Here is a 25,264-nt window from a genome sequence, read left to right as displayed (position 1 = left end):
AACAGCACCAGCCCAGCTTCTCAAAGCCAGGCACTGCACTGGCATCCAGCCTTTCCTCAGGCGTGTCAGTTACCATTGGGAGGTCTGAGGTCCCTCTGTGCTAGCCTTTTGGGTTTTCTTAGTAAGAATCTGTAAGTACAACCGCTTGTTAAGATCTTGAGGACAGAAATTAGGATGCAAAACCAAAGAACTGAGAATACAAATAAAATCCCCCAGTACTTAAAACATTACACAAATGTATGCCTGGTTAAAACTACTAGAAATAGAAACACCAGGCAAAACCACATGGCCTTTATTTGGCTAAAGGACAAAAGCCAAAATAAGTCTGAACGCATCATTAGACAGTGAGGCTACACACTGCACTCCAGGGCGAGTTCCCCATTGACTCACACTGGCCATGGCAGACATTCATGCCATAGCGTTTTCTGCTCAGGAGCCACAATGTCAAACCCCCAACCAACCAATTCTCACTGTTCAGAATGCTTAGTTCCTCACTTCAAGCCAACTGGAACCCAACCTGGGCCATCCAAACGTTAATCCTGCCATTTCTGTTCTCTACCCCAATCTTATGCCGACAAAAAAAATTCTGGCAGACAGAATATATTTCTATTTTCTTTTAGGAGAATTAACTTTTAATAGTGTAAGTCCAAGAACATGTTCTACTTATTTATTCTGAAAAATAGAAGCCAGGGACCATTCTTTATCCCGTGATAATCTATTCTGTGAGAGAAAACAATCATTGTTATGACTTTGAAAAATACAACCTTTGAAAATACTTATATTGGTGAGCTTAAAAAAAATACCATTAGTTTTAAAACCTTGTTAAGGAAGCTTTCTTTGAACCATGTGGGTTCAATTTCGGCGCATGTTTGCTGACAGAAATCTAGAAGCTATGGCTTGAGGGATTAAAACAAAGAAGGGAAACAGAATTGGTTTTGGAATTGAAAAGTTAGTAAGGAAGAGATTCCAAGACAACAGAAAGTGAGCTACACAGTGGACACAGGCTGGGGACAGTGACAAAGCACGGGAAGACTGGGAGGGGACAGCTGGGCAGATGTAGGGCCACGAGGGTAACTAAGGTGCTGCTGAGAAAAGTGACCAGAAAAGGTCTCTCAACCTTTCTCTTCAGGATTTCCAACCTCCTCACACTCCCAACTCCTTCCTCAAGCATCTTCGAAATAAGGGTTTGGCTTAGCTCCCAGGAGCAGCTGCTGCAGCACTAGCAATCCATTTCTACTTTCTCTAAGTGGCAACCTCCACTCCCATCTCAGCCTAGTCTGTGGAAAGAGCCGAGTTCTTGTCTGGCCCAAGCCAAGGTTAACTGTTCCTCCTCCTCAGCAGCAGCAGCTGAGGGCTCCTGTCTTCAGCCTCTTCCTATGGCATAGAGGCTGCTACCCAAGCAACCTAAGGTTCTCCCGTCTTTGCCACCCCAGCCCTTCTGTGCTGCCTGCTTTCTTGTACCAACTCAGGGGTGCAGCTGAGGTTGCACAAGAGGAGGTCTGGAGTACAGTCACAGACACCACATTCATATGCTCCACCACATTTAACTGGGTACAAGTGGCCGATGGCACACCATATCAGCAGCACCTTTTTCTAGCACCCAGGAGCACTGCAACCCTCAAGTACCTAACACGCTGTCATGCCCTTGATGGTTCTGTCTAAACTGAGAATATGACTATTAGGAGATGGTAAAGTGGTGAGCGACATCCGAAGAACATGAGCATAGGCTAGTCCTAGATGTGGTAACAGATCTTGTCAGCCCAAGGGCTCTGCTATTTGGGCCCAGACAGTACCCATGAGAAGAAAACCACGAGTGGCTCCCTTTGCATCACCGCAGGGCACACCTGGGGGACGTGTACTGAGGGAGCAAGCAGGTGAATGTCGGCAGTAAGGCCATCACCTTTGTATACCTGGGAGAATAAGGCAGAGAGGAGTGGCTCCTCAGAGAGAAGACTCAAGTAGAAAAGGTAAAACGAGCCACACAGCACTATGTAATGTGAGAAAAGATGAATTTCAACAGGTTCAGAGAAGGGACTCCAGGCCAAGGCTGTGTGGACCACATCTGAGAGTGAAAGCGCTTCATGAGGAGGTAGGAGCAGAGTTTCCACAGGCCATCGGCCCCTTCGCCCCTCCCCTTGGCTCTATGAGAGAGAGTTTAGGAGCCTAGTTATGCTCTGCAGGCATTGTGTGGTACTAGCCTCAGACCCTTAGGCTTCTACAGAAAGTGTCTAGGGAGGGACTATAAAACACTCAGAGTCCCAGCACGGGCACAAGGAAACTTTGCTGAAAACGGTAAAGCTCCACCCTCACAAGGGCTATTTATGAGTGATGAGGTGACCCTGGACATAAACAACTTTGCCCTAATCTAGCTACAGGATAACTGAGGCGAAGAAGTTGCTGGGCCATGTGGCTGAGACGGGGTACAAGGGGACTGAGCACACCAGCTCGTGCTCTGTAGCAAGTGTTGAGTCTGCACTCTTCTGATTTGAAATTCAAGTTCTGCTTCCGCGTGGAACCAGCAGGCACAGGTGGGCAAGGGGGCATGGAGCTCTGTGCCAGCAGGGTCAGTCCCTGCCAGGTGCAGCTCTTAGAGGAAAGTGTCTCCCTGGGATACTCATTCAACCCAGAACATTCTTAAGAGGAGCAGAGGCTGCTGGAAGTGTTTCAAAGATCGAAGCGTTTCCTGATGCTTTTGCCTGTATGCTCTGTGAAAGGCAAAGTGCTAAGCAACATGGATAAATGGGTCAAGTTCAAGCTGCAAACAGTCACAAAGCATCCTTTGTATAGAGCTGGGCCTGGTGCTGAGATGGCAGCTGCAGGGCGAGGGATGTTCACCCAGCTGAGACTCAACCTCAGCGGCCCTTGCACTAGACTGAGTTTACCCCACGTGCCTCTCCAACCACAGCAGCCCTCCAAATGCCCCTTCCTTTACAGGCAGGTTGTAGGAGAGAGATTGGTAAGAGCTCCCAGATAATCGGGCAACAGAGTTTTCTGAGAAGATGAACACAGCAGAAAAACTGATGCTCTGTGCTTTAGTTCCATCCCCATCAGTGTCTTCATGGACCCCACTGGGCCCGACAGGAAACTCCTCAGGGAGTAAGGAAAGTTCTGCTCAGGTGTCTTTCCCCCAACAGCCATGCTGACACAGGGGCCGGCAGGACACTTGGGGGCTTTGGAGCTAATTCAGCTTTTACACCGGTTTTTTTTTAGGAAGTTCAAGTTCCAATAGTCTCCCTAAATCACCCATCAGCATGGCTCTCCGTGTGAAAGGTCTGGCAAGGCAGTGTGCTTCAGAACAGAAGGCGAGCACTATGAGCAGGGAGAAAGGCCTCTGGGCTTTACACGCTTCCTCTTCTGCCCACTCCTCGGGGGCAAAAAATTAGTTCTACTTACTATATTTGAAAGACTAATTTTTAAAAAATTAATAAAAATGACAATTTCCCTGTCAAGATTACATGAGCATAAACAGTAAAGCAAAGTTCTGGGGAGGGAAGGTGGGTGCGGAGCAGGCGTCTAAGGTGGGCTCAGCCTCCTGGGTGGTGTGGCTGAGGGGGTCTCTTAGGGCACGGGCTGTTTGGTTTCCCCCATTCCCAGGTCCTCTTGCCCCATTTGTCTTTTCTTTGTAGATGTCCTTAGGTTTAGTGTTGGGATCACAAAATGGAATTCAACAGAGAACTTCTGGAGGTGGCAGGCAGGGGGAGAGAGAGGGAACAAGGACGAAAAGTCAGTCCTCTTCATCCTCGCTGATGTCACAGGTCACAACCTTGCGCCTAGAGAGACTTGCTGGGGAAGAAGATGGGGAAGTCTTGCCAGAGAAGGGCCAGCGAAAGGAGGGGGAGGGGGAGCGTTCTCGAGTAGGGCTGCTGCTGGGGCTCTGCCTGGGGCTGATGGCCTGCAGCATCCGGCCTTTCCCCTCTTTCAGCATGTGTTTCTGGGGAGGGAGACCAAAAGGAAGAGTTAGAAGATACCCACAGCTACATGGGGCACCGCCGGAGCCTTTGAAACCTCCAATTAGTATAAATCTGCCCTGTAATCATTTGTCACTGCTGGGGATCAAAGCTCTGATCTCACGCATGCTTAAGAAACACTCTGCCACTGACTTGTTGCCCTAGCCCCTGCACAGCTGTACTCCCAGGCCACCTCCTTTCCTCAGTTTCCACCTGCTTGCCAGTCAGCCTAGCCTTGGCTTCCAACACAAGCATTTTTCCAGGGCTATGTTCCAGGCAAGAACAAAGGCTCACTAATGAGTTCTTTATTTGGGTTGAGAACACTGTCCTAACCCTCAGGACAGATTCCCCGCCTCACTGGGGAACCCACAGCAATCTTCATAGAGAGGAAGCTTTCTATCTGTTCTATTGTTTTCCCCTTCTCTTCAATGTAAACCCAAAACATAGAAGTTGTCAAGGCTGCCAGGCAGCTGACAAAATTACTAGGAAAATGTGTGACTACATTAGGTAATTTCTTAATCTTGATGTTCCTTTCTGCTCAGAGTCTCTATTCTTCTCCACTCTACAGCACTGACATTCTCTTGAATTCACTGGAGGCTGAAGTATTATTATCACAAGTTCAGGGCCAGCCTGGGCCACAAAGCTAGTTCAAGGCCAGTCTAGGCACCTTAGGGAGCCCTGTGTCAAAATAATAAAGAAACAAGCCTGAGAACCGGGCGTGGTGGTGCATGCCTGTAATCCCAGTACTAGGGAGGCAGAGGCAGGCAGATTGCTGTGAGTTTGAGGCCAGCCTGAACTACAAAGTCAGTCCAGGACAGCCAACGCTAACACAGAGAAACCCTGTCTCAAAACAAAACAAAACAAAACAAAACAAAAAACAAAAGAAAGAAAAGAAATAAGTCTGGTGCGGTGGCACACATCATTAATCCCAGTAGTTAGGAGACAGAGAGAGGCAGATTACTGTGAGTTCTAAGGCCAGCCTGGTCTACACTACAAGTTTCAAATCAACCAAAGCTACATAGTGAATTCTAATCTCAAAAATAATAAATGAAAGCTGGGCGTGGTGGCGCACGCCTTTAATCCCAGCACTTGGGAGGCAGAGGCAGGCGGATCGCTGTGAGTTCGAGGCCAGCCTGGTCTACAAAGTGAGTCCAGGATGGTCAAGGCTACACAGAGAAACCCTGTCTCGAAAAACCAAAATAAATAAATAAATAAATGAAAAAAAGAAAAATAATAATATAAATGAATGAATGAGTGAATGAAGAAAAGGGCTGAGGATGCATGCTGCCCAGTCGTGGAGCGCGTGCTAGCATGCATACTGTGCCCTGGGATCAGTCAGCAGTACAGCAGAAAGGACAACAGCCTCCCCCCTCTCCCCTGAGTGTGAGGAGGAAGGCCCCACCAGCGCTCCCTCAGGACCGAACATCTCCAGGAAGCTGCCGATGAACTCCCGGGACTTCTCCTCCCATTTCTGGATGAGGTCGATGCTCTTCTCTTCCACCTTCTGCACAAACTCCTTTGACTTTTCCTCCACGTCTTTCACCTTCTTCTTGACTTTATCAACCCGTTCTTGCAAGTGGTACTTCTTCTCCTACGACAAGAAGCCAGTGGATTTTTAAGGACCAATCCCAGACTGGAGAGACGACTCAGAGGTTGACAGCGCTTCCTGCTTTCCCAGAGCGCCTGCCTCAGGCACCTGCACTCACATGCACATACCCAGACACACACACGTGATTTTTAAGATAATAGATTTTACCTACCAAAAAAAGAAAAATATGGCTACTAATACTGTTTTTTTTTTTTAAATTCAGCTTTGTTTAATATGCCCTGTATTTATTTAGCATACTCTCTGGACAGTCAGTCATTTACATGAAAGTATAATTCTAACATCATAAAAGCTCTGGAGTAAACTAGCTAGAACACCGAGGGCAGGAATGGATCAGCATGCAACCAAGTGAAGTCAGGGTTTCAAGATAAATCTAATACAATGAAAGGCAAACATACCCAATACGGCTCTCGGAGATCACCACACAGCACAACAAGCAGCAGCCAGTTATGCCAGAGTCAACATGGAAGTGCCAGATCCTTAACTATTATATGGATCCCCACCACTAGCCCGTTCCACGACTCTATATAAATCGCACACTGTCTATGCACCACATACATTTAATGCCGCTGAACCATCTAACTCCTGCTTTTGTTTTGTGAGACAGTCTTGCTACGTAGCTTAGACTAGCCTCAAATTTGTAATCATCCTGTCTCAGTCTCCTGGGGATTATAAGTATGCACCACCACACTTGGTTTACCTACTTTGTTTGTTTTTTTGAGACAGGGCCTCCTGCATAGCCCTGGCTGACCTGAAACATTGAACATCAAGTGAACCTCCTGCCTTTGCCTCCCAAGCCTTGAACTGACAGGATGAACCATTCAGCCCTATTCCAGTTCCTTATTCCCTCACAGATCTGGGAGCAAATGAAGGGGTTTGGTTAAATCATTATTGTACACAATATAGTTAGACAGTTTCCTCTTTTTAAGTCAGCTTTACTGAAGAAGCATTATATATAAAATTTATATCATTTCTAAAAGTCAATATTAAACAAAAGTATTTGTGTGGCTTTTTGTTTGTGTTTGAGACAGGACTTGCTAAATAGCCCATGAGGGATACCACATATAAAATGCTGCCTCATAGCGAAAGGTGTGTATTTTCATCATAGTCTCAAAAGAACAGCTAATTTTAAAAAAAGAAAAAGAAAAAATAACCAAACAGTTAAGAGCCATTCTTTAAACACACCGATATAGTATACCACGGAATTTATACTTCTGTTGTTTATTGAGACAAAGTATCATGTCACTAAGACTGGCCTCAAAATAGTTTTTGGGTTTTTTTGTTTTGTTTTGTTTTTTGTTTTTCTTCTTTAAAAAAAAAAAAAAACTTTATTTTATGTGCATTGGTGTGAGGTGTCAGATCCCTTAGAACTGGAATTACAGACAGTTGTGAGCTGCCATGTGGGTGCTAGGAATTGAATCTGGGTCCTTTGGAAGGGCAGATAGTGCTCCTAACCACTGAGCTATCTCTCCAGCTCCCTTGTTTTTTGTTTTTCGAGACAGAGTTTCTCTGTGTAGCCCTGGCTGTTCTGGATTCACTTTGTAGACCAGGCTGGCCTCTGCCTCCCAAGTGCTGGGGTTAAAGGCTACCATCTGGATCAAAATAATTCTAATACTCTTGCCTCCAGCCCTTTAATTAGATTAGATATATCTGTGCTGGGATTATAGGTTTAATTATATATTCTTATTTGTTGAAATGTTTTGTGTGTCTTTTTTTTTTTTTTTTTTAATGTTTTTAAACATTTTGGGGGTTTTTTTGTTGTTGTGGTGGTGGTGGGTTTTGAGACAAGGGTTTCTCTGTAGCCTTGGCTATCCTGGACTCACTTTGTAGACCAGGCTGGCCTCGAACTCACAGAGATCCACCTGTCTCTGCCTCCCGAGTGCTGGGCCCACCACGATGCCTGGCTTTGTTTGCCTGTCCTTGTATTAATAAAGTGATATTATGATTATAGACCACGAGGCCAAGAGGCATGGGTTAGGCTGGGAGAGTGATAGTCACAGCACACTGAAAAGCTGCTTAGAGCAGACAGCACATATGCTCTACTGAGGTGGGAACTGTGAGATAATGGTGCACTCACGTTGATAAAGCTGACATTGAGCTCCTTTGCAGTGTAGCCCCTTTGTAGGTTCCGTCTTGCATACACATCGTAGTCACGGACAATGCGGGTGATGATGTCTGAGGTGGAGATCCCTTCTGTCCTCTGTGTGGGAGCAAACATGCCTAAGGCGAAACACAGACAGACAAACACATCAGACAGTGAGATTAGATGACTCGTCTCTAATCCCAGCACTTGGGAGGCAGAGGCAGGTGGATCTCTCTGAGTTCAAGGCCAGCCTGGTCTATGCAGTGAGTTCCAGGGCAAAAAAAGAAAAAGAAAAAAATGCAGACTCTGTTACGATTATGAGTGAACACTAGCGAGCCTAACAGAAAAATATGGAACTTGTCCGATGACTAAGAGAAATTAAAACAAGACGTTTGGACCAAGAATCAACAGGTGCTGGTGCTATGCTCACTCACACTGTTGTCCACAACGTGACCAGGACAATGTTGAATTTCTCAGAGTTCACATTTCCCACTACACGCAGCGTCATGGCTGAAGCTGTGAAGCTGCCCAAGGCCCGTAAGGTGAAGTGGACACGAGCACTCACCTGCTTCCTTGATGTGCTTATACACATCATCGCTCCCTGCAGAGGAGTAGGGGATATCATCATGGGCGACGAAGTCAATCTGAAAATGAGAAAACAGCACTTCAACCCCAGTGTAACTGCTATTTGGAAAGACCCTGTAAATATTCTTGGGCTCAGAAAAAGGGAAAGCAGGGGCCATGCCTCAGAACAACCATTCTACTATCTGCTCAGAAACCACCAACCTGATTATTTATGGCTTATGGCAAACACAGGAAGCTCGCCATCTCTTCTCTAGCCATCTCTCCTGGCCTAAGAGAAGTGCTACACACACACACCCCTTGTACATAGTACACGCTGTGCTCAGTGGGGCAGGAGGGCTTCTGGTGAGCCGTCGGTGGAGCCTAGAAGAAAGGACCCTCCTTGACCTCCCAGTCTCTAAAGCCACATAAAGCTTCTAAGAGGTGAAAGATCTGGTTACTGATTTCTTAACTGCTTCTTCTCTCAGTTTCTAAGAAAAGGGGAATTAAAAATTAACAACTGAAGTCCTTTTACCAAAATAGATAGAATTGTTCTACCAAGAAATGCAAAACCCAAAGCCACAAAGGAGTGTGTATCACTATACTGCTCACAATACACTTCACAGGTCTAGGAAGACTGCAGACCCTCACTGGCTCCTGCTGGAGAGCCGATAAACCTTTCCTAATGTAATCACCACACTGCCAAATGAACCCTCAGAACAGCTACGTCACCCATGAACAAGCTGATAGGACAGCAAAGTGAAGACTCCGTGGTGAGCAAGCTTCGTGGCTGAGACTTACTGCCTACAAAGGGCAAGGGATGCTGCATGCTCTCCCCCAGCAGCCCCGCACGCCGCTGGCTGTGCTGCAGAGAGTAACACTGCTCACACCTTTGGTATTGTTAAGTGCCAAAGCTAGAGCGCCATCAAAGGTCTGTCCTGGGCTGGTGAGAGGGCTAAAGGCACCTGCTGCCAAGCATAATAACTGCAGCTCTATCGCTGAGAGATGTGACTCCCATGGGTTACTCTCTAACCTTTACGTGTGTGCAATGGCCCCACACAGTAATATAAGTAAAGTGTAGTAAAAGGTCTGCCCTAATCCTAGACAGGTACAATAAATCTCGACTGCTTTGGAAGCACCGCAGCTAGCTTTGTTCCTTTTTGCTTCACTGAACCACTCTCCTGCCCCCACCCACATGCCTGTGCAGAGAAGGGGCAGTATGCACACTGGCCACTCAAGGTTGAGGCTCTCTATCCGGTGTGATAAACTCATCTCTTTAAAGCCCACCTTTGTAGGAAGCATGCTTTAATGCAGGAGAATTCAAATACCCCTGATTTAAAATAATTTACTTCTTAAATAAGAGTGGGAAACACCCTTGGTTTTTGATCTCCCATAATTCCTAGCCCCAAATCAAAGCTGAAAGTCAACTTAAATTAACATAAGAGAATATGTGCTATTTCCTAAGATATGAAACTTTTCACTCTTTAATTCATTTTATTTATCATTTTGAAATATTTTATTTTATTTGTTTTGTTTTTTGAGACATGGTTTCTCTGTGTAGCCTTGGCTGTCCTGGACTCGCTCTATACACCAGCTGGCCTCAAACAGAGATCGCCTGCCTCTGCCTCCTGAGTGCTGGGATCAAAGGTGTGCACCTCGCTTATTTTGTGTGTGCATGAGTGTTTTGTCTGAGGTGTGTTTGTGCACTACATGTGTGTGTGCTCTCTGTGGCGGCTGAGAGGTGCTGGATCCTCTGGAGCTGGAATTACAAACACTTATGAATTATCATGTGGGTGCAGGGAACCAATCCAGATCCTATGGAAGAACAGTAAATGCTCTTAACACATAGTCATCTCTCCAGCCCATTTTTTAAAGATTTTATTATTTGTGTATGCACGCATGTGCACACATATGTCCAGGTGCCTACAAAGCCCAGATGAAGACACTGGATTCCCCTACAGCTGGAATTACAAGCCACTGAAAGCTACCCCATGTAGGTGCGGGAACAAATTGTCATCTCTTAGTTGCTGAGAAATCTCTCCATCCTGTGTTTCTGAGACAAGGTCTCAATTATGAAGCCCAAGCTGCCCTCAAACTTGTGAGCGTCCGCTTTAATCCTTTGGCTCTGGAATATAAACATGTATTTCACATTTTAAAAGTTAAGTTTATTTAGTTTGTATGTGTGCATTGTTCACACACACGTGCATGTAGGCCAGAGGACAACTTGCAGGAGTCGGTTCTTGCCTTCTAGCCTGTGAGTCCAGTGTTCAACTTCAGGTCACCCAGCTGGGCACCAAGTATCTTGGTACCTGCTGAGCATCTTACTAACCCAGACAGACCAACGCTGTGAGTGTACGGCTAGGACTGCAGATCCTCTAGGGAGACTGGCATGCTGTAAAGGGAGGACACACCTACTGAGGGGGGAAAGTGCTGTAGTTGGTCAGTTCATTTAAGCTGGAACAGTGTAGCCTGGAGCACATTACTTAGTCTATCTGTATGTAAGAGGAAATAACGACTGTCCCACAGGACTGCTGTGGGGACAACCAGAGCATGATGACTATAAAGGAGCTGTTAAAGCATCACACCCGATAGAAATGTCAGGGACCACCATCATCTCTAGATGAAACTTCCACAGACGGCATAGGTAAAGCAGGATAAATTGAAAACCAGCCTTCTGCCGCAACACTGAGGGGACGTTAGAACTAAAAATGAGTACATGTGGCCAGTTTCTTACCCGATGCTCTGCCAGGAACTCAGGTGTCAGCGTCCAGGGTGCGTTCCTCACCACCTCATCCACATAGCGGCAGTGCTGCACTGCGTCATAACGCTCATTTTCGTTCATCACCGTGAAGCCCTTGAAGTTGTGCGTCAGCTCATCACTGCAGACTGGGTTCACAGCATCACAAAATTGTACGTCAAGGCCCACTCTGTGTAACCCTTGTCCCTACTTTCTAGGCTTGTCACAATGCCCATCCCCAACCCCCAATGCAATCTGGAGAATAATCTTCTGGATCTTGGGTAACGATGCTTTTCTTCATCTAAGACCAACCAGCGTTCGGGAGCAACACTCACTACAGTAAGGCTCATACTTCTGAAAAGGGTAAAACATGGAACCCAGACCTTGACTTTGAAATGAATCTGCTGGGTATTTCTACACCAGTTTTTTTGTTTTGTTCTGTTTTAAACATTGTGTTGGAGCTGGAGACATGGCTGTGCAGCTAAGAGCACTGGGTTTGAGTGCTAGCACCCACATGGTGACTCACAACTGTTCCAGGGGATCTGATGGCCTCTTCTGATTTCCTTGGGTACCAGGCACACATTTGGTACAGAAACACACACGAAGATCAACAACCAACCAACCAACCAACCAACAAACAAACAGACAAAAAACTCACTCATATACATAAAATAAGAACTTTTAAATGTTTTCCTATTTTATTTTGGATAGGGTTTAACCATATAACATCTGCTTGGCAGACTTTCCTACTTCTGTTGATTCAAATCCAAGGAGGTAAAGTCTAGACCAAGTGGTTTAGACCCTCTCCTCGGTGAGCCTGCTGCTGCTTTCTTTCCAGGCCGAGCTGTCTAGCCCCGAGAGACTGGATCTGAGGCAGGCCGCACCACACCCTTCCTTTGATGAATGAGACTTGGGACAGGGCACTCAAACCTCACCAACAGGAGGGCAATTGCCCTTTTCCTAGATGGCACCTAAAGTCATCGGGTGTTTTCTTACCTCCCACAATGAGATACGTATTAGGGAAAAGGTTCTTCGCTTGCATTAGAGCCCGGGCATGACCAGAGTGAAATAAGTCAAATATTCCATCCGCATAAACTCTCACAGGCCGCTCACCTGAATCCAAATCAAAGAGCTCATTACAAAAACATATTTACTCCCAAGAAGAGACTTGATACCCTATGAGCATATATGGGGGAGGTAATCCCCCTCAGAAACAGTCATAGGGGAGGGGAATAATGGGAAAATGGGAGGGAGGGAAGAATGGGAGGATACAAGGGATGGGATAACCATTGAGATGTAACAAGAATAAATTATTTAAAAAAAAAAAAAAAAAGAACCACAAAAAAAAAAATAACACCAAAAACAACAACAACAAAAAAACATATTTACTCAGTCTCTCACAGCTGACAAATTCTAACAGCATGTGGGACTTTCACTACAGAAGAGCCTCTCTTGTTACATGTTCTCCAGGGCCAGGCCTGTTTGACAGAGACTTGTAATCCTAGCCACTTTGGAAGCTGAGGCAGGAAGGTTACCAAATTCAAGGCCAACTTGGGCTACAGAGTGAACTCAAGGCCAGTCTGAACAATGTAAGTAAGACAGAGTCTCAAAATAAAAAATAAAGAGAGAGAGAGCCAGGTGTGGTGGCATACATTTTTAATCCCAGCAGGATCTCTGTGAATTCGAGGCCAGCCTGGTCTACAAAGAGAATCCAGGACAGCCAAGGCTACATAGAGAAACCCTGACTTGAAAAACCTAAACAAACAAACAAATAAACAAACAAAGGGTTGGGTATATAACCCAATAGCAGAGGTCTTGCATAAGGCCCTAAGTCAGTCCCCACTACTATAAAAAATAAAATAAATGCAAACATGAGCCATTTTACTAACTGTGGTACAGAACTGGTACAGAGGAAATGTTCAAAGACTGAGGTATTCCCTTAGTAAGAGCTGGTGATTTAGCTGGGTGTGGTGGCACACACCCATAATCCCAGCACTTGGGAGGCAGAGGCAATAGATCACTGTGAGTTCGAGGCCAGCCTGGTCTACAAAACTAGTCCAAGATAGCCAAGGCTACACAGAGAAACCCTGTCTTGGGGGGGAAAAAAAAGAAGAAGAAGAAGAGGTGGTGATTTCTGTCTCTGGTATCTAGAATTTAGATTGCAGTCCTTCTTTTTATAGGGACTGAGTACTTTTTCCTTAATGCTACCTTAGAAGTGTTATTAAATATATAATAAAAAATACATATCCTGGTCAGGAGGTGGTGATGCATGCCTTTAACTCCAGTGCTCAGGAGGCAGAGGCAGGCAGATAGATCTCTGTGAATTTGAGGCCAGCCTGGTCTACAGAATGAGTCCAAGACAGCCAGGGCTAATAGAGAAACTCTGTCTTGAAAAACAAAAACAACAACAAAAACATATCCTGAATTTCAAAATTCTCACCTTAAAAATAATTAACTTTTAATTATGTGTATAAGGGTGTGTGTGCATGTAAATGCAAGTATTTATCCCAGAGACATTTGATTCTTTGGAGTATAACTTATAGGTAACTGTGAGGTACCCAATATGGGTGCTGGGAACTGAACTGAGGTCTTTTGCAAGAGTAAAACATACCCTTAACCACTGAGCCATCTCTCCAGCTCAAACCCTCACCTGGAATTTAAGACCTTCCAAGTATGTTTAAACAGAATATAATACTCTATTCTGACTTCTAGCTCTCTCATTTTCAGTTTGCCTTGATTCCTAGTAACTAACATTTTACTTTGAAAATAAATCCTAGCCAGGCACGGGGGTGCATATATTTAATCCCAGCACTCAGAAGGCAGAGACAAGCAGATCTCTAAGTTCGAGGTCAGCCTGGTCTACATAGCAAGTTCTAGGCCAGCCAGGGCTAATAGTGAGGCAACCAAACAAAGGAAATGAGCCACTCTGCCTGCAAGTAATAAACGATCTGGAGGCGCTGGCTGAGGAAGAGGAAGCTATTCACCACAACAGAACATAACTGAGCCTTTCCCCAGCCAACCTACATCTACCTGTGGCCTCTGTAGCGCCCCTTCCAGGGGAGCCTTGGCAGCTCAGTGTCCTAAGGTCTCACCTCCAGTCTTCAATAAACACAAGCTGGTCTACTAACCAAATGGCCAGAAGGGGCCACTCTTGCACAGGTCCTGGGAGAAGCAACCACTAGCAAGTCTTGAACCAAATAAACCACACCCTGATTGGTAATTGTCTCAGCTAATTAAGAGCAACCTCCAGCGCCCCTGGGTTCTAAATAAAGTGAATGCATTACTCTAGTAAGCGGATGTCTTCCCCAGCCAGGCCAAACCTAGTTTCAATTCACGGTCCACTGAGATATCTCATCAACCATGGAAAGCACTGCCTTTTATCCACACCCCCTTCTTTCTCAGCTAAACACGCTGCTGCCTGTCACTGTCTTCCAATAGATGTCTGAAGGTGAGCTCACCTGTTCTATCATATACTTTTATCTCTGACTAAAGACTTTTCGAGACTGCACAGCCTCCCTACTAGGCTCCCTTAAATTTCCTAGTGAAAACCCTGGGGAGGGCGCAGGAGGAAATACCCCGGTGTCAGTTATTGGACTAGAATTCCCTAACTAGTACGATGGCCTTTCTTGCTTTATTCCTTGTCCTCTAGTGACAGGAATACAACCTTACCCAGTATAAGACAACAGACGGCAAGAGGAATATGCAAGAGAAACACAAGAGGTCAAACCAGCTGGCCAACTTTACACCTGAACATCTATTGCTTCTTACACCTAAGACCTCGGTGAGATACCTGAGGTTAAGAGCACCTGCTGCGCCCTCAGAGGACCAGGTTCAGTTCTTAGTGATTCAGTGTCCTCTTCTGGCCTTCTCTGACAGCAGGGACATACACGGTGCACATATATACATGCAGACAAAATATTTGTACATGTAAAAAATAAGGAGATGCAGTAGCTTCGCCAAAGGCCTCGCACTGTTTAGTGTGTGTGTATGAGAGCACCACGGCTCCATGTGCACTGAGGAGATGCAGGGGTCCTGGGTTCCCTCCACTTCAAGCACCCACTCTCTCATTGTAGGGCCAGCTTTACTTCATAGTTTCTACTGGCTTTAATTGTTTTCTTTCTTCATTTTTTCATATATATAATAAAGAAGATCATCTCAAGCATGACTTAGAAATTATATTCTAAGCCAGGATGGTGGCACATGGCTTTAATCCCAGCACGTGGGAGGCAGAGGTAGGCAGATCTCTGTAAGTTCGAGGCCAGCCTGGTCTACAAAGAGAGTCCAGACCAACCAAGGCTACACAGAGAAACCCTGTCTCGAAAAAACAAAACAAAACAAAAACAAAAACAAAAGGGATCATATGCAGGAGTTGTAGTGCCTTTAATCCCAATGCTGGGGTGGGGGCAGGGTGGAGGCAGATGGACCCCTGGGAGTTAGCTCCAGGCCGTGCAGGAACAAGGATGGAGGGGTGTGTGCATGTGCGTGAGAACACACTGTGGCTGTAACGACCTCTTACTCTGAGACTGCCTGGAGCTAAGGTCAGCCCATATCTGCAGAGCGGAAAGAACGTGTAATCACAGTAATCAGAATGGGAAAAAGATTAGGAAAAACTAAAGAAAGAATGAGAGATTTGAAAAAAGGAAGGAAGGATAGCTGCCTGTACAACTTAGTATTTACAATAAATGCTTATGAGGCACTTCATTTGTGGGTAGGTAGGCAGTCTATTTTGTTTCTTTTTGTTTGTTTATTTTGTTTTATGTGTATGGATGGGTGTTTTGCCTGCATGTATGTATCTTTTTTGTTTGCTTGTTTGTTTTTCAGATAGGGTCTCCCTAGAGCCCTTGCTATCCTGGACCTCACTATGTAGACCAGGCTAGCCTTGAATTCAGAGATCTCCCTGTCTCTGCCTCCTGAGTGCTGGGACTAAAGGTGTGCACCACTACTCCTAGCTATGTCTGTATTATCTTGTATATGCATTGCCCACAGAGGCCAGGAAGGGCGTCACATCCTTAGAGCTGCAGTTAATGGATGAGCCATCTCTCTAGGCCCAGGGCGGGTGGATTTTTGAGACTGGGTCTTAACTTCAAACTGGCCTCAAATTTGCTATGTGGCACCCAAGAATTCTCTGAACTGATCTTCCTGCTCCCACCTCCCAGCTGAGATTACAGGTGTACGTCCACACACCTGAGTGCTTCTATTTATGGCAATCTCCAAAACCAACTGTTCACAAGCCCAGTGACAGGAAGCTGACCTACAGAACCCATGCTAAGGTAGAAGGAAAGAACTCACTCCACTATTTCCTCTGGTTTCCACACATGCCCACATATATGCAGTATGCACACACAATTGCCCACATATACAACTAGCATGTATATACACATGCATGCATAAGAGTACTCACTAAAAACATTACTTGGGCAAAACTGTTAACTAACGATATAAATTAAAAGTATAAATAAAGAAAATGGGCTTTCAAAATAATAAAGCAAGTCTTTTAAGAAGCATACAATTATATCACTACAAATAAAATTAAGTGATGAATCTCCCCAACTTGGATATTTGTCGTCTATTAATCACCTATACCATAGTTGACTGATACTATGAGAAAGAATTGTGGAGAAAATTCTGAGGCTAGGGAAACTAGCTTTTGATATATTAATTATTTGGATATTTATTAAAAAACAGATAAAATTCATAGGACAAGAAATCCAGCTGAGTAGATAGAATACTTGCCTATCATGAGCAAGGCTCTAGGTTTGATATCCCTGTACCACAAAAACAAACAAGCAAACAAGACACAAGACAGCTAGAGCCAGGATCTGTCTTTTCTGCCCCAATGGGGGTCAAACCCAGGGACTTGACAGGCTAGGCAGGCACCCTACCAATGAGTGACATCCTCAGGCATCAGGCTAATAGCTGTGAGGTTTTTGTTGTTGGTGGTTTGTTTTTTTGTTTTGTTTTGTTTTGGGTTTTTTTGGTTTGGTTGTTTTTGTTTTTGGAGACAGGGTTTCTCTGTGTAGTCCTGGCTGTCCTGGACTCAGTTTGTAGACTAGACTAGCATTAAACTATCTGCCTGCCTCTCTGCCTCCTTGAGTGCTGGGATTAAAGGCATGCACCATTATGCCCAGCTATTTGTTTTGTTTTCTGTTTCATGATAGCTTTGCCAGTAACCCAGAAAACAATTGTATAACAAAGAAAAAACTTAACAATTTTATAGAACGAAGTTTCCTTCCAGCAGATCACTGAAGCAGACTAGCATGCTAAACACTACAGCAAGCAAACAGTTAAGCAGTTACTTACAAGGAGTTCCTCTGCAGGCTTCTTCCATAGTTACCCTGACATAGGGCTTACTAAAGTCAACTTCAATTTCATCAGAAAAAGGAGCTGGCTGCCGTAAGCCCTGAACAAGAATGTGACAAAAAATTTAAGTTCAATGATGTACACTGATGACTCAAAATAGCTTTAAAGAAGTTGGTTATTCAATGATGTGACTAAAACTTCATAACACTGAGAAGAAAAAAAAAAGTATTCCAGGGGGAAGAATGAAAGTTGCAACCTTCTTCAGACTGAGTAAACCATGGCATGAAGAGCAAGTGTCTTGCTGGTGGGTTTGGGGTAAAACTGAGCAATCTGACTGCGGACCTAAGCACAGTCCCAAGGAGCTGCATCTGGAATGATGGCTGCCCCGCGGCATGGTGGGACAGCAAACCTTGGTTTTGCTACAGAGTTCAGAAGGAGTCGAAAGCATACAGTGGCGCTGACAAACAATGTGCTTTAGCACACGCTCTTCCCTCCAGGTCAGTCAGCGCTGTGGGTGAGTGGGGTTTGGACTGGTAGCCAAGGCTAGACAGCTGGCCTATAGCTGGGAGATGGGGATAGCATGTCTCCGAATCCATATAAATCACTTTACAGGAATCTGTGAAACAAAGTAATCTAAAGCCATGGAATTCTTCGGGTTCTAAGGAGCACGGAAGTTAAGTCTACTCTAAGCCCATTTCTCCAAGCAGACTGAAAGCCTCTGCTCTGCTCCTCAGCACAGAGACAGGAACTACATGGTTAAAAGCTGTGCTAAAAGCTTTAGCAGGTGCTAAAGGTGAGCTAGAGCCACCACCATCTTTTTAGTCTCAGTTTGCTGAGAAACTTTCAGAAACTAACAATGCCCTCATTTTTTGTGGGTGTTTTTGTTTGTTTGCATTTTGAGACGGGTTTCTCTGTGTAGCCCTGGCTGTCCTGGAACTTGCTTTGTCGACCAGACTGGCCTCAAACTCAGACACCCACCTGCCTCTGCAGCCCAAGTGCTGGAATTAAATAAAGACTTGCAACACCAATGCTTGGCTTTTTTTTTGGCTACAGGCCCCATTTGAAGTGTTTACCAGCCTACGCTCTAGATGAAGACCAGGCTGGTCTCAAACTTTGAGATCTCTGCCTGCCTAGCACTAAGGCACTGGTGTGCTAGGACACAGCTGGCACAGTGCCCCTATTTTTGTTGATTACTAGGCCATCTGAGTTTTCTATGATATATAGAATCATACTCCTTAAAAATGTCCACATTTTGCCAGGCATGGTGGTACATGACTTGGGAGGCAGATGTAGTTGAATCTGTAAGTTCAAGGCCAGTCTGGTCTTTTAAAAAAAGAAAGAAAAACATTTTCCCCTTTAGGCCAGAGAGTTCCAGAATAAGCAAAGATTGTAATTTGATAAATGGCTCTGGTCAATAGTGGCAATGAAACATAGAAGTATCTGAACCACAGGCTTCAGAATAACATTGTGGTTCAACAGTAACATTAACGATCTCCAAGTGTCTTTTGATATGTTTTTTAGGGAAAGCTTTAAAAAAGTACCAGGCTGAGACAAAGTAGCAAGTTTGAAATGGCGTCTTTCATCTAAGTCTAGGAAGCATGTCAACAGTGTCCCAGAGACGAGGGTATATAAAGGACACAATGGTGGCTGTGCCCAGCAGTGTAGTAAAGGAAGGACAGGAGGACACAGGACACTGACACCATGAGACCATACCCGGACCAAATCACTAGCCAGAACCACAGCTTCTCTATTCTGTCACTACAAATTCAATTTTAGCCTAATACTTGCACACCTTCTAAATTTTCCCAATCACTTTTTACCAATTCCCATGTAAAGCTAAACTGAGTTGAAATTCATGCAGCAAGAAAGCATAACACCTTTATCATGCATGCTTGGCTCTTCCCACCACTTTAGGACACTAACACCAATGTCATCAATGTCCCATCACTTTCTAGCTCCACCACAGGGGTGTTTCCAGTCACAGCTCCTCACTTACAACTGCACAGCGCTGGACTTTTGAAGGAATCCCATCTTCCTCTGTTGCTCCATTAGGGCCTGATGCCTCCTTCCTCCTCTTCCTTGAATTGACCTTAGCTGAACACTGTGCATCCATCTTCTTTTAACTGCTCAAAAAAAAAAAAAAAGTGAAAAAAATGTCTGAACCAATATTCCAGAGACATCAGCAAAACATTAATTATAAAGCATACATTTCACCAAGATTAGCTCATAGCAAAAACAAGGACTCATAAAACATCCCTGGGGAACAATGGCCACAGTCAATCTCCTGACCTTGAAGCCCCTCCCAGCACTGCAGCCTACGCACTGCCCATTTCATATCTTGACTCTGTGCAGAGACTGTAATAACTTGGCCTCTTGTGACAAGAAGTATAGATTTCAAGTTTTTTTAAATTTAAGATTATTATACTTAAGAGTACTGATTATAATTCCTAACTTGAAATCCTAAAATATAAAACTGTGAAGTCTTTAGTATTTTTAGCCAACTGGGGGATGTTCAACCTATACAGATGTGTGTGGGGGTGCGTGTGTGTCAGGAGGTTGAGACAGGGTCTCATTATGTAGCACTGGCTGGCCTAAAACTCAACATATAGACCAGGGTGGCCTCAGACTTGTGCTGTTCCTCCTGCTCCACATTCTAAATGCTGGAATTACAGGAACGCGCCGCCACTCTCAGCTTGTTCCTTGCAGCTATCACAAAAACACAGCAGGCACAACATGAAAAGTTGTCTTCAGTTAAATGCTCTTGCCTCAGCCTTCTAGTACTGAGATTACAGTTGTGAGTCACCATGGCATTTCTTCTCCTTCCAGGGTCACTACCTCAAGCTGGTTCAGACTCCTCAGCTAATGAAATGCACAAAATCTCTTTCTCTAAAAGAAGAGCTCCTTTTTCTGTCTAATTCAGCAGAGTTCCTGGTACCTCCTGCCATCACAAGAGTGAGAGCCACCAATGCTCCTGTTTAGAGGTGGGCTTTTGCTTCCTCAATAGCCCCAGCAGGAATATTTACACTTAAAAAATTATTACATTTATTGGTGTGTGTGTGTTTGTGTGTGTGTTTATAACAACTGGTGGGAGCTAGCTCCCTCCTTCTACCAATCCTGGGGATTGGACTTGGGTTGTCAGGTCTGGTGACAAGTGCTTTTAACCCAATGAACCACCCAGTTAGCCCAAAATTTGCATTTTCCTTCAGTAATACAATCTGCATAAAGCAATTAATTCTTTTTAATGATGAACTTGTTAGGCATCACCCAGAACTGAGATAGAGGAAGATCTACAATCAAATGTCATTTCTGCTTAAGATAATGAGTGGCACAGTGAAAAATCCTTGGAACAAAAGAAGAAAACAACAGCCAGACAGAATGAGGCCATTCCACTTTGCCTCCCGTAAGCCCTCAGATGAGCTGTTTTGAGCAGCTGCAGCTGTGTTTCAGTTTCCTCCCGGCAGCTCAAGTCCACATGGAAAGGTGCAAGATCTACCAGAAACCTGGCCTGATTCTTGAGAGGCTGAAGGTGACGACGCCCCGTGAGTCATGGCTAAGCAGGAACCTGGCACAGGGAGATAGCAGTCTAGAGTGACAGGAACACGCCCAGAAACTGCCTTGCATCACAAACACAAATTGACATGAAGAAGGCCCCGTGCCACCAACACTAAGTTCTCCCCATTAACACTTATTCCCCCAAATATGCGCTGGTCTGAAAGGCTTGTTTCTAGCCTGCTTAGTACAGGCTCTTCGATACACATCTGTTCAGGGCCTCGACTGAGGATTTTGTGTTAAGTTGACAAAAACTAACCAGCACACATATAAAACATCACAGTATGCCAAGCCCTGTAATCTCAATGCTTGGGTGTCAACGGCTAAAGAATGGTGAGTTCAAGGCCAGCCCGGCCTGTCTGAGTTATATAGCAAGACCCTGTCTCACAAGGAAACATAGCTCAACGGTAGACTTGCCTACCCTGAAGAGGCACTTGGTTCAATTTCCAGCATCACAAACACATAATCACAGTGTATCCATATCTATATACAATTATTATTGGCTAACTAAAATAAGATGCAGGCTAGTGAGATGGCTCAGTGAGTAAAAGCACCCACCGCCCAAGTCTGACGGCCCAAATTCCATGTCCAGGGTCCAAATGGTAGAAGGTGACAACTGACTCCTGCAAGCTGTCCTTTGACCTCCACACATGCACACACCTCCCATAAATAAAGGAAAAAGTTTAAAAAATGAATATGTGTAATAAAATTAAATACAGTAACAACTATCCTAAGGAGCCTTTAATTGATGCATGGAAGCCACATGCAGGGTTTCACCTTTAGAATGCTTGATAAAAGGTTCCAAACCTGCCATGTGACAGCTTGCTACCGAACAAGATACTTATACGATGTCAAACCATCTCTCCATAGATTAATGGTTAATTACAAAGGGAAAAGGGTTGCCTTGACAGCAGGAGGGGAAATCATTCCACAAAACCACCCACAATCCTCCTGCTATGAGGAACAAAGGACATGCCACCCATGTGCCAGAAAGAAACAAGCAAACGAACCCCACCTGAAGGACGTCCCACACGGACTCTTCAAACCTGAGGCATGAAAAACTGAAAGGCTGAGAAATGAATCCTCCAGACTTGGCAATTATGCTGCCACATGCTACGTGTTTTTAGGAGCCATACACTGAAATATTTTGAAATAAAAAATAATGACTTACAGCTTACTCTAGGTACAAGAAGAGAGGGGAAGAGGACGAAGGAAAATATACTTGACAATGGCAAAATGTTTGCCACATATGCATCTCAGTGGAACATATGGGAGTTTATTTTAATGTTCCTGAACTTTGTAATAGGCTTCACTTTTTATATGATATTTTATATATATATATATATATATATATAGCAGTGCTGAACTGGAACTTAGTGGTGAGTACTCCCCTACCATCCACAAGGTCCTGTGTTGATCTAAAGTGAGAAAAACAGTAAAGTATGGTTGTAGATTGAGCACAAGGAAGCTCGTCTCAGTATTCCTGCAACTTTTCCATAGGTTTTATTTCTTTTTCAAAATTAAAACACTTTTTCTTTTAATCTCTACAACCTCCTGCACAGACCAGTCCTCATATGAGGTCATCTCTGGAGTCTCAAGAAACTAGTTCCTTCTTAGTCCCAATGTGTGGAATCCCAACATGTGGTACATAACACACTTTCATGCTCTATATGATGTATGTGCCATATTTTCTAGCATTTTAGACAACTTTTTAACCCCCCCAAAATCCATGCCAGAGTCCAGGGTCGTCTTATATGCCAGGTACTTACCCGCTACTTGCTTCCCCTTGCTTCATATGCCTGGCGCATATAGTGGGGGGTAGGGGGCACTGCTGCCAATTCCCCACTCTGTGTGTGGGGGGGGGGGGAGTATGAAGCAGGGAGGAGCAAGCTGCACAGGGAGGAGCAAGCTGCACATGTTTCCCTGTACCTCGAGGAGGAGAATGTGAGTGTGGATCAGCTCTCCACCGGAACCTGCCCATTCGACTCAGAGGGCTGCACTTCTTGGGGTTGAGTGTGCAGCGTGCCTTAAAGGGGCAGTGTAGGCTGGCACTGGCTGTCTGCCGGCATTTAATAAAGTGCCTGGTTGTCTGTGCCCTGCCTGCAAATAGACACATGCCCGAGTCTGCTGCACAGGGTGTGCGTTGGAAGAGGGGTAGTCTTACATGGAGAGTATATTCAATTTTAACTGGAAAAGTTGGGGATCATCTTATACACTCAGTCGTCTTATATGAAAATATGGTACATAGCGTGTGCCATATAATGCAAACTATGTTTTTATGACATTGAGGTATAACTGACATACATTAAACTGCACAGGGAGACTGGAAGATGGCTCAGTGATTAAGAATGTAGACAGAGGTCCAAGGTCCAATTCCTAGCACCCATGTGGTAGCTCACAGCTGCTTGTAACTTCAAGATCTGACACATACACATACATGCAGACAAAACACCAATGTACATAAAATAAGAATAAATAACTTTTTCTAAAAAAAAGAAGCAAACAGACCTAAGTTGTACAGAATACGACTTACTGAAAGACTTACAGAAGTATGGTTATAAGCAGCATCAAAACCAGTTAAATCTTGCAATTTGGGTCAAACAGCGGTGGGGGGTGGGTGTTAGTTATGGGTCAGGACAAAAATGACCTTATGGTAGCTGGAATGTACTGCTTTATCTTAAGATATATTACTAAAGAGTTGGGAGTGTCCTTGGACCAAGGGTCCTATGGTAAATCACTACATGTGACTCTGGTGATTTTTATTTATTTATGGTTTGCTGGGAAGGACACAAAAAGATTAGGTATGGCTAATCATGTCAGTCCGCATCCTTATCACCTCACAATGTGAAATGCTTTCACTCCACTGCACAGCCGAAGTCATAAGTAAGTGCCATGTAAAAATCCCAAGTCTTGTTGGAAACTTGAGGCAACTACTTCTATTTGTGACTCCCTTTAAAACAATAATCAAGTTACACATACCCAGGATAAAACGGTGGGAGAGGGACAGAATAGATATCCTGTTCCAAAAGAAAGCTAGAGGTATGTAGGAAGGAACAAGCAGTCCAAAGTCAGTCTGAACCACAGCAAGGAAGGCACCCTGAAGGCCAAGCCCACAGCTTTCGCACTTTGCTGAGGAGTGGGTCTCCAAGACTTTGCTGCTTATCGCCCAGGACTGCTGGAAAGCTCTGCCTGACAGGCATGACACGCTCTTGATTGCTGAACCTTTCTGGGGTCCCAACGGATGCTCAGCATACCTAACTACACTAGAAATGGCCTATCTGGGTTCTCCGAGGATGTTCCGACTACGTGAGAAACTTCTGCCTGGCCTCCGAGGCTTTCCTTTGAAATCTGAGTAGGAGGCACTATGACCCCATAACCCTTGCATTCTGCATACCTGCATACAAAGCACACAGACACCAAAGTACAAGCTGTACCTAGACCCATGTGATTCATGCTGCAGACACAAAGTGCTTGGCCAATCTTAAACAGGGAAATGAATCTAAGGCATCTCCTCCCCAAGGCACTTGCTGCAGTAACTCTGTTCTGTAGACCTCTGGCCTGTGATGGAGGAATAACCTAATTTCTGAGCCACACTTTCTAATTGTCCCAACACTAAGCAGCATCACTCCTGGCACACACCTTCCTAGATGCAACCTTTCATGGTCTAAGTTTGCTCCTTCTCTGGCTGTACATCTTCCAAGTCTTCCCACCTTGCTTCCTTTGCTCCTTAGCCTCACTGTAAATCTGGGTAAAAGTAGCCAATAATCCCTGTTTCTCAGGAGGGATACTTTCTTGTTTTAAAGCCCCTTCTACCAGGGGCTGGAGAGAGCTCAGTGTTGTCTCAGTCATTGTTTCTTTTTTCTTTCCTTCTTTCTTTCCTTTTGGTGTTGTGTTTTGTTTTTTTGACACAGGGTTTCTCTGTGTAGCCCTGGCTGTCCTGGAACTCACTCTATAGACAGGCTGGCCTCTGACTCAGAGGTCTGCCTGTCTTTGCCGCTTGAGTGCTGGGATTAAAGGTGCGCACCACTTAGTTACTGCTGTTGCTGTGAAGAGACACCATGGCCAAGGCAACTCTTATAAAAGCAACCATTTAATTTGGGGCTTGCTTACAGTTTTTGAGAGTTAATGATTATCATAAATAAAGCAGGCAGGCACTGAGCAATAGCTGAAAACTTGACATCCTGATCCACAGGCAAAGGACAGAGAAGGAGAGAAACTGGGCCTGGCATGGGCTTTTGAAACCTCAAAGCCCACCCGCAATGACACACCTCCTCCAACAAGGCCACCCCTCCTAAATCCTCTCTAAACAGTTCCACTAACTGGAGGCCAAATACTAAAACATATGAACCTATGGGCCATTCTCATTCAAACCACCACAGTGGTTACAACACTGGCTGTTCTTCCAGAAGACCAGGGTTCAGTTCCCAGCATCCACATGGTTGCTCAGAATTGTAACTCCAGTTCAAGAGATATGATGCCCT

The 25,264-nt window shown here is 44.8% G+C and overlaps 1 protein-coding gene across 1 annotated transcript in view; it reads right to left on the bottom strand.

Annotated features, from left to right (window-relative positions):
• Positions 1-3,204: 3,204 nt before the first annotated feature.
• Pcyt1a (phosphate cytidylyltransferase 1A, choline) overlaps positions 3,205-25,264 on the bottom strand; it is a 36,533-nt gene continuing 14,473 nt past the window's right edge. Inside the window, exons 2-9 of the mRNA XM_051149772.1 lie at positions 19,231-19,357; positions 17,235-17,334; positions 11,931-12,047; positions 10,932-11,083; positions 8,202-8,280; positions 7,631-7,773; positions 5,350-5,538; positions 3,205-3,931 (exon numbers count right to left, since the gene is read on the bottom strand). Of these exons, the coding sequence (XP_051005729.1) occupies positions 3,725-3,931; positions 5,350-5,538; positions 7,631-7,773; positions 8,202-8,280; positions 10,932-11,083; positions 11,931-12,047; positions 17,235-17,334; positions 19,231-19,347 (1,104 nt within the window). The 5' untranslated portion in view covers positions 19,348-19,357 and the 3' untranslated portion in view covers positions 3,205-3,724. The remainder of the gene's footprint in view (positions 3,932-5,349; positions 5,539-7,630; positions 7,774-8,201; positions 8,281-10,931; positions 11,084-11,930; positions 12,048-17,234; positions 17,335-19,230; positions 19,358-25,264) is intronic.

The sequence above is a fragment of the Acomys russatus genome, chromosome 8, assembly GCF_903995435.1.
Source record: "Acomys russatus chromosome 8, mAcoRus1.1, whole genome shotgun sequence".
NCBI lineage: Eukaryota > Metazoa > Chordata > Mammalia > Rodentia > Muridae > Acomys > Acomys russatus.
Note: the sequence above shows the minus strand (reverse complement) of the source record. Positions and strands in the feature narration are given on the sequence as shown.